The sequence below is a fragment of the Stomoxys calcitrans genome, chromosome 5 (assembly GCF_963082655.1).
Source record: "Stomoxys calcitrans chromosome 5, idStoCalc2.1, whole genome shotgun sequence".
In the NCBI taxonomy this organism is placed as follows: Eukaryota; Metazoa; Arthropoda; class Insecta; order Diptera; family Muscidae; genus Stomoxys; species Stomoxys calcitrans.
The window spans coordinates 96,564,568-96,578,804 of NC_081556.1; the positions used below are offsets into that span (position 1 = coordinate 96,564,568).

At 38.9% G+C, this 14,237-nt stretch overlaps 1 protein-coding gene across 1 annotated transcript in view; it reads left to right on the forward strand.

The window, feature by feature from the left end:
• Positions 1 to 14,237, forward strand: part of LOC106089457 (PDZ and LIM domain protein Zasp) — a 538,225-nt gene that overhangs the window by 386,280 nt on the left and 137,708 nt on the right. The window contains exons 4-5 of the mRNA XM_013255315.2: positions 6,647 to 6,798; positions 6,888 to 7,044. Of these exons, the coding sequence (XP_013110769.2) occupies positions 6,647 to 6,798; positions 6,888 to 7,044 (309 nt within the window). The remainder of the gene's footprint in view (positions 1 to 6,646; positions 6,799 to 6,887; positions 7,045 to 14,237) is intronic.

Sequence of the window (14,237 nt, forward strand, 5' to 3'; positions counted from 1 at the left end):
TGAAAGTAGGGCAATACAAAAATATGGTACCTTATATATCTAAAACTGAACCCATTTCTTCGAACTTCAACAGTAATGTCGTAGGTCATAAAGGGCTCTCCGGAGAGACATAGATAAATAGAATCTGAATTTGAGTGAGTCGACCCGTATTCTTATCACATATAGACCCACTTTTCTTCTTCTGGGTGTTTGAATACTTTTTGTACCAAAGAAGTGGTGTAGGGTATACAAATAAAGATATTGAGCTGAAACTTTGCACAGGTAATGTTTTCTACCATAGGCGAATGATGGGCTATATCGGACTGTATATTGAGACCACCGTGGCGCAGAGGTTAGTATGTCTGCCCTTGACGCCGAACGCCTGGGTTCAAATCCCGGAGTGAACATCACCAAAAGTTTTTCAGAGATGGTTATCTCCTTACTAATGCTGGCAACATTTGTAAGGTATCCTGCCATGGTATCTCTACCAAGTGATGTCGCTATGCGGCACGCCGTTCAGATTCGTCATAGAAAAGGAGACCCTCTTTCATTGACACCTTAAACTTTAATCGGACTACACTCATTGGTATGTGGGAAGTATACTCTGTTCCTTAATGGAATGTTCATGGGAAATTTAGTAATCATGATATATTGGGTTGCCCAAAAAGTAATTGCGAATTTTTCATATAGTCGGCGTTGACAAATTTTTTCACAGCTTGTGACTCTGTAATTGCATTCTTTCTTCTGTCAGTTATCAGCTGTTACTTTTAGCTTGCTTTAGAAAAAAAGTGTAAAAAAAGTATATTTGATTACAGTTCATTCTAATTTTTATTAAAAATGCATTTACTTTCTTTTGAAAAATCCCAACCCAATAGGTCCCCATTTAGACCAATCTTTAAAATTTCCAATGGTGAGTTTGCATAAACACCCCGATATCTATGTTGGGCATGATCCATATTGGATCATATTTGTATATAGCTGCCATATTGACCGATTTACAAGATCTTGAGCTCATAAAAGACTCTTTTATTTCCCGACTTCTCAGTTAAAATCGAATCTATGATAAAATTTAAAAAAAAATCCCCAGAACTCTGGGTCTAAAATCGAACATCGAAATTCCGGTTTTTATACCAAAAAAACTTCTGTTTCTGGTCTCATATTAATATGAACCTCATCCGCCCAATTTAAAAAAAAAGGTTTGCTATGCCCTATTGTTCTCATTGATGTCAATCCGATGATCAGTATGATGCTGCTGATGGTGATGGCATTGGCGATTGTGGTGGTCACCAACAACAATGACTACAATTCACAGTAGCATAACCACATTCAGGAATAGAAGCGGCTTTTGTTTCTATGCGATTCATAATTTTTTGCTTTGAGGGCTGTTGCCGTGGATGTCGCTATTTGTTGGTTGTTAGTCCTGCACTTTTGTGCAATAATAAATTCATTTGTGACTTTGTTTTGTGTTGGTCGCTAGGCCGATGGTCGGTTGCAATGCTCGGTTGGATGCCTTGTTTGCATGGTTTTGCTGCCACATTTGAATTTGATGATTGTTAGCCGGGTTGCAAGTTTTCGATGTTGTTAGCGCATGAGACCTTCCTTTTTTTCGCTATGTAAACCTATGACTTTTGGGTATAGACTCGGCAGAGTTGAAGTGGTGGTCCCATGCTCCAGGAGCACTTTGCTCCCGCGGTGAACCGCAATTGGGTTGATTTCTGTTCAGAACGACCATACTCGCTCAATGATGCAAACAACAGAGTTATGTCCCCTGTTAAACTCCCCATTTGTTGTGTGTCCTTCGTGCAAGCCACACACTCGTACTCGATTGGGGTGGGGCGGGAAGCCATGTTGGTTGTTTTCCCTTAGAGCTTATGCACCTCTAGAACAATCTAACATTGTCGATCAAATGACCCGTGATTTATGCAAAGCATAATTGAATTGTTAAGGGTTGAGCAAAAAATGTCCATTGATGGCAGCTATTAAGCTATTTAAGCAATGGGGCATTGTGGCTAAGTTGGGCAGAGCTTTCCATAATCCATGACGTTTACAGACAACTATGATAAACTTACGCGAAAAATAAGGAAAAGCGCGTTAATTTCGGCCGGATTGAATCGTATATACCCTACACCAAGGATCGTATTAGGAACTTTCTTTGATTGACTTATAGGAGATACATCTACAGATACCGATAGACCGTACTGGTCATGACTATTGGAAGCCATAAAAAACCATTAAGGAAAGGCCAAAATCGGGCTGTGCCAACCGTATAATACCCTAAACCTACCCTATGAGTACAAAGTGGGAGCTATATCCTATTCTGAACCAATTTTAATGCACCTCGACGGATATTTTCAGATGGGTTACTAAACATTCCGTATTAAATTTCGAGAAAAAATGTTCCAACTGTAATAACCACGGTTGACAAATGACAAAACTAGCAATTATAGGAGCTATATCAAATCTGAACCGATTTCGACCAAACTTCTTAGATATTGTGGTAGCTTTGGAAGGAATCGTTGTGCAAAATTTTGGCAAGATAGTTCAATAAATGCGCTTGCAGTGGATCTTGAAGTGAAAATCGGGCGATATATTTACATGGCAGCTTTAACTAAAACTGAGCCGATTTATATGGCATTTGCCGGTAGTATTAAGAGTCATAAGAAAATCCTCTCTGCCAAATTTCAAGAGAATCAGCTAACAAATGAACAATTTATTGCAACATTTCTCAAAATCGGAAAAACATATATATGGGAGCTATATCTTAATCTGAACCGATTTCTAGAAAACTTAGATAATATGGAGGTCGTCGAGAAAAACATTGAACAAAATTTTGGGAAGATTGGTCAAATAAAACGCTTGCAGGGGCTCTAGGAGTGAAAGTCGGGCGATCTACATTTATAACAGAGTTGCGTAACTCACTGACTGATCATTGCCCAGCCCAAACGGCTAAAGCTAGAATCATGAACTCTTGCACGAATGTTGGTCTTGGGTCAGGGACACGGGATTAGGCTGGATTTGGTGATATTCGTAGGTTTAGGTACTAAAAAGTTCCAAAAAGTACGAAATGGTACATATTTGCTCAGCGCGAACGGAAAAATCTAGAATAATATTCTTGAGCCCAAATCAAAGAGCGTCTCGAAAAAATAAGGTATGGTAGAAACATTTTTGGAAAATCGTACCTGAAGTGAGAGAAATAGTACGTTTAGTACCGCAATTGGTACTATTTGGTACTCTGTAAATTGAACTTGAGCTCTGAATTTTGGAACTTAGGTACACTATGACAACCTTAATTGGGTGTCTATAAGAGTTTTTGAAAATTTTTATATTTAGATACTTAAAAAGTACAAAAAGATACGAAATGGATGAACTTTGTACAGGGCGGATGGATAGAGGTAGATTTTCGAAATTTTACTTAAAATACATCTGGTGTAAAAGAATGAGATGAAAAGAAAAAATGGAAGTATAGTTAGTACTGGTAACGGGAGAAAACGTACGTTTAGTACCACAATTTGTACCATTTGGTACTTTCTTTACAGATGGAGCTAGAAGTCCGAAATTTGGCATGTAGGTAAAATTAGGAAATATATGATGGGTGACTAAATGATTTATTGAAAATTCGTACATTTTTGGTACCATTTAGTACTTTCTTTACAGATAGAGCTGGAGGTCTGAAATTTGGTACAACTAGGAAAAATATGACGGGTGACAATGATCTTTTTGCACTTCGTATATTTTGGTGTACTTCGTAGATTTGGTGTGCAGATGGAGCTAGAGGTCTGAATTTGCCATGTAGTTAAATTTAGAGATATATTATGGGCGACTATATGGGGTTTTCACAATTCGAACATTTTGGTACCAAATTTGGTACTATTTGGTAATTTCTTTGCAGATGGAGCTAGATGTCTGAAATTTGGCATGTAGGTACAAGTAAGAAATATACATGATCTATTCATCATTCGCACATTTTGGTACCAAAATTGGTACCATTTAGTACTTTCTTTACATATAGAGCTAGAGGTCTGAAATTTGGCATGCTGGTACAACGAGGAAGAATATGATGGGTGACCAATATGACCAATATTGGTACCATTTGGTACTTTCTATGCAGATGGAGGCAGAGGACTGAAATTTGGGATGTAGGTACAACTTAAAAATATATGATGCCCGACTAAATGATTTGGTACTATTTGGTACTTTCTTTGTATATGGAGAACTAAGAAGTAAATGATGGATGATTTAATGGCATATTCAAAATTCGCACATTTTAATACCAAAATTGGTACTATTTTCTACTTTCTGTTAAGATGGATCTTGAGGTCTATTGGTACTATTTTCTACTTTCTGTTAAGATGGATCTTGAGGTCTGAAATTTGGCATGTAGATATATGTAAGAAATTTATGATGGATGACTAAAAGATCTATTCAAAATTCGTACATTTTGGTACCAAAAAGTCCAAAATAGGCACTAAAACATACAAAATGATACATTCTTTACAAATTGAGCTAAAGCGCTCAAAATTGCGATTCATTTATACCTTTAAAATATATATATTGGGTTATTTGGTAATTTGATACTATTTGGTACTTCGTTACAGTAGGCGACCGATTTCTGAAATTTCATATGCAATTATTATAAAATTTCATAATCTTATAAACCGAGAGCCTACCTAGGCTTTTGGCAGTCCTACACTAAAAGTGGGTATCAAAAAAGAGGGTTGCAAAGTGGATGTTAGTATATATATCTGAGAGCTATATCAAAATCTGGACCGAGTGTTTAGAGTGAGTGAATAAGTGAAAATCCTTCCTGTCAAATTTCGATAGAATCGGTTTACAAATGACCACCTTATTCCACATTGTTGCTAGGCTGAAAAAACATGTCTGCACAAAATTTAAGAAAGATCGGACGAAAATTGGGACCTGTAGTTTGCACGCAAATTAACATGGACAGACGGACATATCTAAATTGAATCAGAATGGTTTTGAGTCTATCGGTATGCTTATCAAAGGGTCTATCTCTCTACCTTCTGGGTTTTACAAACAAATGCACTAAGCGATAATAGTCAGTACTCTGTGGAGTATAAATACTACGTTTAAAATTTCAGCCATATAATTGCATAGCCTATAGGCTCAAGAAGTTAAATCAAGCGATCGCTTTATATGGGAGCTGTATCAGAGGCTAAAATCTGAAAATCGGCTTATTTAGCAGATATAATAGGTTATTACCCGATTTGAACCATTCTTACTTGTTGGAAGTCAGAACAAAACCCTTTGAACAAAATTTCAGTCAAATCGGATAAAAATTACGCCCTCTATAGGCTCTAGAAGTCAAGATCGGTTTATGTGTCAACTATATCCGTTTATGAACCCTAGATCGGTTGATATGGCAGCTAGTTTAGTTGGAAGATGGGCTACATCGGACTATATCTGGACTTAGACCCCATACCGACCGATTTAAGGTCATTGGTTAATAAAGGACGTATTTATTACCAGATTTTTGTACAGAGAGTTGCATTCGAACCTTCTACATCCGTGCCAAGTATGGTCAGATCATATTTGGATATAGCTATCCAATAGACTGATATTCCAATTAAAAGTTTTAGCCTTATAAACGCACATTTATTTCCCGATTTTTCTGAAATTTGGCACATTAAGATTTGTTACGTCCCATGATATAAAAGGGTGATTTTGTAGCTATTATCTTTTTGGCACCACTGGTTTAAACACCTCACGCACGTGTAGTGTTTTGCTTCACTGTCAAACATCTTCAGTTTGGTCTATAATTTAGCCATGAATCGTCTTACAAACGAACAACGCTGGCAAATTGGTGAATTCTAATATCAAAATGCGTGCTCTGTTAAGAAAGTTCGTTGCGCGCTCATTTTTGTCTCTTTTTGGCTCAATGAGTACGTAAATAAGCAGAATTGTCGATTTTGGAGTGAAAATCAGAAGCATTACAAGAGCTACCAATGCATCCAGAAAAAGTCACAGTTTGGTGCGGTTTATAGGCTGGTGGCATCATTGGACCGTGCTTCTTCAATGATGATGCGCATCGTAATGTAACTGTGAATGGTGAGTGCTACCGTGAGATGTTATACAACTTTTTTGCCCAAAATGCAAGAACTTTTTAGCACCAATTTTTACCCTATTTCATTGAAATTTGCCACAGTGAGTTTTGTCAGGCTTTTTAACATCTCTGCCGAGTATTGCCTAGATCGCCAAATATTTTGATATAAGGCCTTGGCTTCATAAAATGGGCATTTATTACCCTATTTCACTGAAATTTGGCGTAGTGAGTTATGTTAAACCCCTCGACTTACATTCCGAGTATCCCTCAGATTGGACCACATTTGGATATAGCCCCCAAAAAGACCGATCTTTCGCTTGAAGGTCTAACGGCCAAAAAAAAGCCTTATTTATGAACTAATTTTGGTGCAGTTTGGAACATTGAATTGTTTTAGACCTATCGACATCCTTGCCGAGTTTCATCCGAACTTTATTTAGATTTAGTTGTTATGGTTTCATAAATTATGATTTTTTTCATAGGATTTTGATGAAATATGGTGGGTTTTCAAAAACCCTTTTACCTGTTTGCCTTTAACAATATTAAAAATATCCTTATATTCGCCTCTTAGCTCTAATATTTTTCAATTTCGTTTCATTTTCTTAGGTTAATGGTGGCAGTCTTGCCGAGAAGGCCGGTTTAGTGCCCGGTGATGCTGTGATCAAAATCAACGATGTCGATGTTTTCAATTTGCGTCACAAAGAAGCCCAAGACATTGTGGTACGCTCTGGTAACAACTTCGTTATGACAGTTCAAAGGTATGTTGAAAATCATTCATCAAAAAAAACAACATCACTCCCCATTTGAACTGGAGCCATATTATCCTATTTTCAATGTTTTCTTGCAGAGGTGGTTCAACCTGGCGTCCACATGTACAAGTCACCGGAGGTATGCCTCAACCCAATTCCGGCCATTTGCAAACAGTAACAAAAACTTCATTGGCTCACAAACAGCAAGAGGTCCATCATATTGGTTCCGGCTACAACAATTCGGCCAGACCTTTCGTAAGTACAATACACCAGAAAGGAATATATTCATAATTTTCTGTGTGTTTCTTGTTCTTGCCATGGCAAAGATAGGAGAGAGCGGGAAAGTTTCCGGACAAGTGTAACCATAATGATAATAACAATAGAACCCAAAAATATTCTCACATTTGAAAAGTATTCAGACTCATTGAAGCTTTCTGCAACCAAAAAAGCCCTTCAACTTTAACTTCAATATTCATTAGTATTCGTTATAATCCATTCTGACCTAACCGATTTTGTGGGGTTGGTTTTACACTTTTTGTGGGTGTGTGTGTGTGTGTGTGTGTGTTAGCAGCATAATAATGCAAATTGGCTTTACTTCATAAAGTGTTAAAAGTCCTTTTGAAAAGGGTTTTGGGGCCAACAATTTCTCACACTATTAACCACACTGCCCAGTTATACAGTGTGGCAAAGAGTGATGAATAAAACCGGATGGATTAAAAATTCGGATTTTTGAAGTGTATGCGAGAAAAGAGGGAAAATTGCAAACCGTTTGACTAGAAAATAAGCTTTGCTTTACAATTTCGGGGTCTCTATAAACTAAGACTTTATCTGAATGGACATATGATGGTCATACCCACTATCAAGGCTAGTGATATGGGAATATTAATCTCACAATTCTATTGATATGAAAATGTCAGTCTGTAGGTTAGATTAGGTAAATTCACCTGAAAAATTCCAAAAAGAAAGATTGAAAAGTCTATATTAAGAATTCTATGCTTTTCCCAAATTCCTTAAATCTCTTCCATTATATGCGGTCAATACGATATAACATCCGATCCCAAACGGTGGCTCCGTTGTCTAGACTTTTCCCGGTGCAGGAGTGAGCGAAGCCAGTCCAACTTCCTGGGGAGCTAAAACCCTTTTAATAGCAATAAAATGAAGGGGGGGCTAAAATTATTGATAATGGGTATGCTTAGCCCACCCCCAGAGAGTAGAAAGCTAAGCTTATGGGTCCGGGTCTTCCTATAGGGTCCTTGCCGTTCTTCTGACAGCATTTTTATTTCATAGTTGAAAGTGCGCGTCTCTTGCCTATGTTTGTAACTCGGACCACGAGTTTCGCGTCTTTTAGTACCTTAGTGCCCAAAAGTGTTCTGATGTTCAACATCGTCCAGAGGCCTAAAAAATCGATAAGAACAACAACCTATTGACCAAATAGCCAGAGAAGGGTGGGTAGGATAAAAAGAGTTCATCGTAGCAAGAATCTTTCACAGTGGTGTTTGCATTAGCCTGTATGCCGCCTACTATAATGCTACCCCTGGTATGGCGCGAGACCCACGAAAGACTATTAGCCTTCCCCTTTAATCGAATATGGTCTTTGCATCCCTTATTAAAAGATTCGACCTCACATTGCTCGAGGCCAGAGTCTCCAACGATACCTACCTATAGAAAAATTCAGTGATAGTCGGCCTGGATAGCTTCTCCTAACTCAAAATTGTCTTAAAGACCTCAAATGGCTTCGCTAACTCATAAAAACTTAACAAAGACCCTTGCTCTCCTCGATATATACCAACGGAAGCTATATCAGGTTACAATTAAGACTATACATGAGGTCATAGGAGAAATCATTAGAAAACAAGTTCGGCCGGGCCGAATTTTAAATACCCTCCACCATGAACCGCATTGTCGAGTACTTTTCCCAGCGTTTCTTCTTAGGCAAAAAAGGATAAAAGAAAAGATTTGTTCTGTTATTTGAGCGATATCTAGATAAGGTCCGGTTCGGACCACAGTTAAATTATATGTTGGAGACCTGTGTAAAATGTCAGCTAATTCGAATAAGAATTGTGCCCTTTGGGGGCTCAATAAGTAAAATAGAGGGATCGATTTATATGGGAGCTGTATCAGGCTATAGACAGATTCAGACCATAACAAACACGTATGGTCATGCGAGGATCCGCCGTACAAAATTTCAGGCGAATCGGATAATAATTGCGACCCTAGAGGCTCAAGAAGTCAAGATTCCAGATCGGTTTATATGGCAGCTATATCAGGTTATAAACTGATTTGAACCTTATTTGGCACAGTTATTAAAAGTCATGTCATGCAAAATTTCAGCCAAATCGGATAGGAATTGCGCCCTCTAGGAGCTCAAGAAGTCAAGTCCCAGATCGGTTAATTTGGCAGCTATATCAGGTTATGGACCGATTTTAACCATACTTGGCTTAGTTATTGGATATCATAACAAAACACGTCGTGCAAAATTTCATTCCAATCGGATAAGAATTGCGCCCTCTAGAGGCTCAAGAAGTCAAGTCCCAGATTGGTTTATTTGGCAGCTATATCAGGTTATGGACCGTTTTTACCAAACTTGGCACAGTTATTGGATATCATAACAAAACACGTCGTGCAAAGTTTCATTCCAATCGAATAAGAATTGCGCCCTCTAGAGGCTCAAGAAGTCAAGAGTCAAGATAGTCCGTCCATATGTCCTTCCATCTGTCCGTCTATCTGTTGAAATCACGCTACAGTCTTTAAAACTAGAGATATTGAGCTGAAACTTTGCACAGATTCTTTTTTTTGCCCATAAGCAGGTTAAGTTCGAAGATGCGCTATATCCGACTGTATCTTGATATAGCGCCCATATAGACCGATCCGCCGATTTAGGGTCTTAAACCCATAAAAGCCACATTTATTATCCGATTTGGATGAAATTTGGGACAGTGAGTTGCGTTAGGCCCTTCGACATCATTCATCAATTTGGCCCTGACCGGTCCAGATTTGGATATAGCTGCCATATAGACCGATCTCTTGGTATTAGGTTTAGGGCCCAAAAAAGCCGCATTTATTGTCCGAAATCGAAATTTATTATCCGATTTTGCTGAAATTTGGGACAGTGAGTTGCATTAGGCCCTTTGACATCCTTCTTCAATTTGGTCCAGATCGGTCCAGATTTGGATATAGCCGCCATATAGATCGATCCACCGATTTAGGGTCTTAGGCCCATAAAAGCCACATTTATTACCGAATTTTGCTGAAATTTGGGACAGTGAGTTGTGTTAGACCCTTTAACATCTTTCTTCAATTTGGCCCAGATCGGTCCAGATTTGGATATTGCTGCCATATAGACCGATCTCTCGGTTTTAGGTTTTGGGGCCATAAAAGGCGCATTTATTGTCCGAAATTGCTGAAATTAGGGACAGCGAGTTGTGTTAGACCCTTTGACATCCTTCTTAAATTTGGCCCAGATTGGTCCAGATTTGGATATAGCTGCCATATAGACCGATCCTCCTATTTAGGGTCTTAGACCCATAAAAGCCACACTTATTTCCCTATTTTGCTGAAATTTGAGACAGTGAGTTGTGTTAGACCCTTTGACATCCTTCTTCAATTTGGCCTAGATCGGTCCAGATTTGATATAGCTGCCATATAGACCGATCTCTTGGTTTTAGGTTTTGGGGCCATAAAAGGCGCATTTATTGTCCGAAATCGCTGAAATTTGGGACAGCGAGTTGTGTTAGGCTCTTCGACGTCCTTCCTCAATTTGGCCCAGATTTATCCAGATTTGAATATAGCTGCCATATAGACCGATCTTTCGATTTAAGGTTTTGCGCCCATAAAAGGCGCATTTATTGTCCGATTTGACTGAAATTTGACATAGTGACTAATGTTAGACTTTTCGACATCTGTGTTGTATATGGTTCAGATCGGTTTATTTGTACTTATTAGTATTTGGTCCAAATCGGAACATATTTCGATATAACTGCTATGGAACATAAGGTATGTAATTTTCACCGGATTTTAATGAAAGGTGGTTTACATATATACCCGAGGTGGTGGGTATCTAAAGTTCGGCCCGGCCGAACATAACGCCTTTTTACTTGTTGTAGTTGAAATGCCATATTAACTAACGAGTAACTAATCCTACCTCTTGCTCTTGACCATCTGTCTCCATCTAGTCAGAGGTTTTCTGTTAGACTCTCTGCAAGAGGGAAACCCAACCGGTTTTTGTTCATCACATTTAGATACTCTACAATAACAGTTCCATTTCATTACCATCACAAGAAAACTTTCCATCCTTTTTCCTCTCTCATTTTTAGAAAAACCAGAAGATTAGTGTTACCAAGTGTTGGAAATCCTTTCGGGGGCAGCAACCTTTACCCAAATGCTAGATGACATTTTAATAAAATTACATGACAAATGATTGAAATTTATATAACATTCTATTTTGATTTAGTTTGTGTTGCCTTCCGTTTGAACATTTGCTCTTTCTTCTTTCCCCTTTTCGTTAGCCTTCCACTGCTGCCACTACTGTTGTGGCTTTGTTGTTGGTAAATATCCGTTGGATATCCTTAGAGAGTTTTATACACTTCCCATAAGTGTCTCATCCTGATGACATTTGTATTCATTGTGTTTTTGTTTGAAATGTGTCAAAATATGAAATATGAATAGTTTCCCTTAAGGGTTTTGAAATGAGAGCCAAAAAGGCTTTAGCTCCATTATAGATGGAAGGAGGGGACTTTGAGGTACACATCTTCTAAAGGATTTTCAATTCTGTGCCAACAGTCTAAGGATTTGTAAACTAAAGCCAGGCTGTCTAGTACAGGAGGGGGAGCGAGGGCTGCGATATTCGATGTATGAATGTAAATTAAGGAATTTGCTAAACATGGCAATAATAGATTTCGTTGTATAATATGTAACAGATACCTAGACGAGGAGAGCGATATGTTTGGGATTTTAGTTAAGCTTAATTAATGGAGATGACTAAGGGCATGTTGTGGTCCCTTTTTAATCACCTAAATCAATAAAATTTAAAAAGGAGGGTGAGAGATAAGCTCTTTTACTGAGAAAAGTACAGTAAGATTTATAAAATATGAGTTATTTGGAAAAAGAAATCTCATGTGTGATATTTACATCACATTTAGTTGAAAAGGGTAAGGCTGGGGTTTTTTAAGTATGTCCTTATTACCATGACATTAAATTATTTGAAGTTTTTATTGTCATCATTACAAGGACAAAAAGAATTTTGTAATATGAGCTCAATAACTATTGATTGCTAACATCGATCGATGGTTGCTGCTAAATTACAACAAAACAAAAAATATTAAAAGTTACCCAACATATATTTTACTAACAGCGACGGAAGACGAACAACTTTTAGCATACTCTTTGCAAGAATACAGGCTCAGTGTCTTCCATTCCCCTGCCATCAGGAGGACCTTTAGTGCCGCCGAAGCGGCCTTACAATAGTGGAGATTTATTTGTAGAAACCGGATCGTAGTCAGGATTCAGAACTTCTACCACTGTTGTGTTAGCCTGGTCTACTGATTCCACCAAGAGTTCATCCTCACATGATTCGTTGGATCTTGTCATAATGAGCTTCCGTGCGAATCTATGGGCAGGTGAGAAAGTTGTGGAATCACTCTTCCTCAGGACACTGGACACTTGCGGTGTGGACGATTCCTCCTTAGATGCTTTACTAGCTGCTCTTATCCCCGCTGGCGCGCACCATAAGCCCCGTCCAACTGTATGGTCTTACGAAAAATACTTAGTCTGAAGGAAAATGAGAGATATACTTCAGGAAGCTCTACGTGCAACAGCAAAGTGGGCTACCGATAGTGGTCTGGGTATAAATCCGTGCAAGACAGGAGTAGTTATTTTCAGCTGGATATACAAGTTGCCTACAGTGGAACCTGTCTCCTTGGGAGGAGAGAATGTTCCATTTACAGAAAGCGCACAATACCTGGGTGTTTTGCTAGACAGGATTGAACTTCAAATCCAACATTTTGGAAAGAGCAAGAAAGGCCATTCTTGCCTTTCTTCTTGAACTGCGCGTCATGCATTGGATATATACTCCAGTTTGTCAGACCTATAATGCTATATGGTGTTGTGGTCTGCTGGACGGCGCTTCAAAAGTCTGCCTACTGCTCAATACTTGACCGGATCCAAAGGATGGCTTGTTTGTGCATTACCACCGCTCTGAAGACTACACATGGAGGTGTACTGTCTCCTCTACTTTGGAATATAGCCATTTACTATATTTTATTTTCTATGATAGAAAAAGGTATTAAAGTCGTCGCGTATACTGATGACGTGGCAATTGCGGTTTGGGGGAAGTTTGCCAGCACTCTAACAGATATATTTCCGAAAGCTCTACGTGCAACGGCGAAATGGGCTACCGAAAGTGGTCTAGGCGTAAATTCGAACAAGACAGAAATATTTGTTTTCAGCAGGAGATACAAGTTACCTACAACGGTACGTGTATACTTGGGAGGAGAGAATGTCCCATTTTCAGAAAGCGCAAAATACTTGGGTATTTTACTGGACAGGAAATTGAACTTCAAATCCAACATTTTTGGAAAGGCCATGAAAGGCCACTCTTGCCTTATACACCTGCAAGAGAGCCATTGGTGAAAGTTGGGGGATTTCGACCGCGTGTCATGCATTCGGTATATACTGCAGTTGTCAGACCTATTATGCTATATGGTGTTGTGGTCTGGTGGACGGTGCTTCAAAAGTCCGCCTACTGCTCAATACTTAGCTGGATCCAAAGGAAAGCTTGTTTGTGCATCACAGCCGCACTGAGGACGACACCATCTTATACACTGAATTTAATGCAACATCTTATGCCTGTGGACACTGTGCCTTGACACATTGACTGTCATGAGGTTATATGAACTTTCTCATTGGTCATGTGGCGGCTAAGGACACTGTGTTATCCTTGATACAATATCCGATGTTCCAGGCAGAGTGGATTACACCCTACCTGAGCCGCTTTTTGATAAAAAGTACTGTACCACTATTCCTGAAAGAACCGATTGGAACTACGATATCCGTGATAACAAAAGTTACATAGACTTCTGTACGGATGGTTCCAAACTAAACGACCGGGTGGACTTTGTGGTGTACTCTAAAGATTTAGAACTGGTCATATCGTAAAGGTTACCCTACCACTGCAGTGCGTATCAAGTGGAGATGCTTGCAATAAAGGAAGTGGTGTGGCTAAGATATAATGTCATTACGACGATTAGTATAAATATCTTCTAAGACATCCAGGCATCAATTTAATCCCTGGAGAACGTATTCCTGAACATAAAAACCGCCCTCGACTGTAGCAGATCTCTCAACGAGATGTCTGAACAGTTCAATATTCGCCTGTTTTGGGTGCCGGGCTACAGAGATATCCCAAGGAATTGTAAAGCAGACAAGCTTTCGAGACTAGGAACTACCCTATA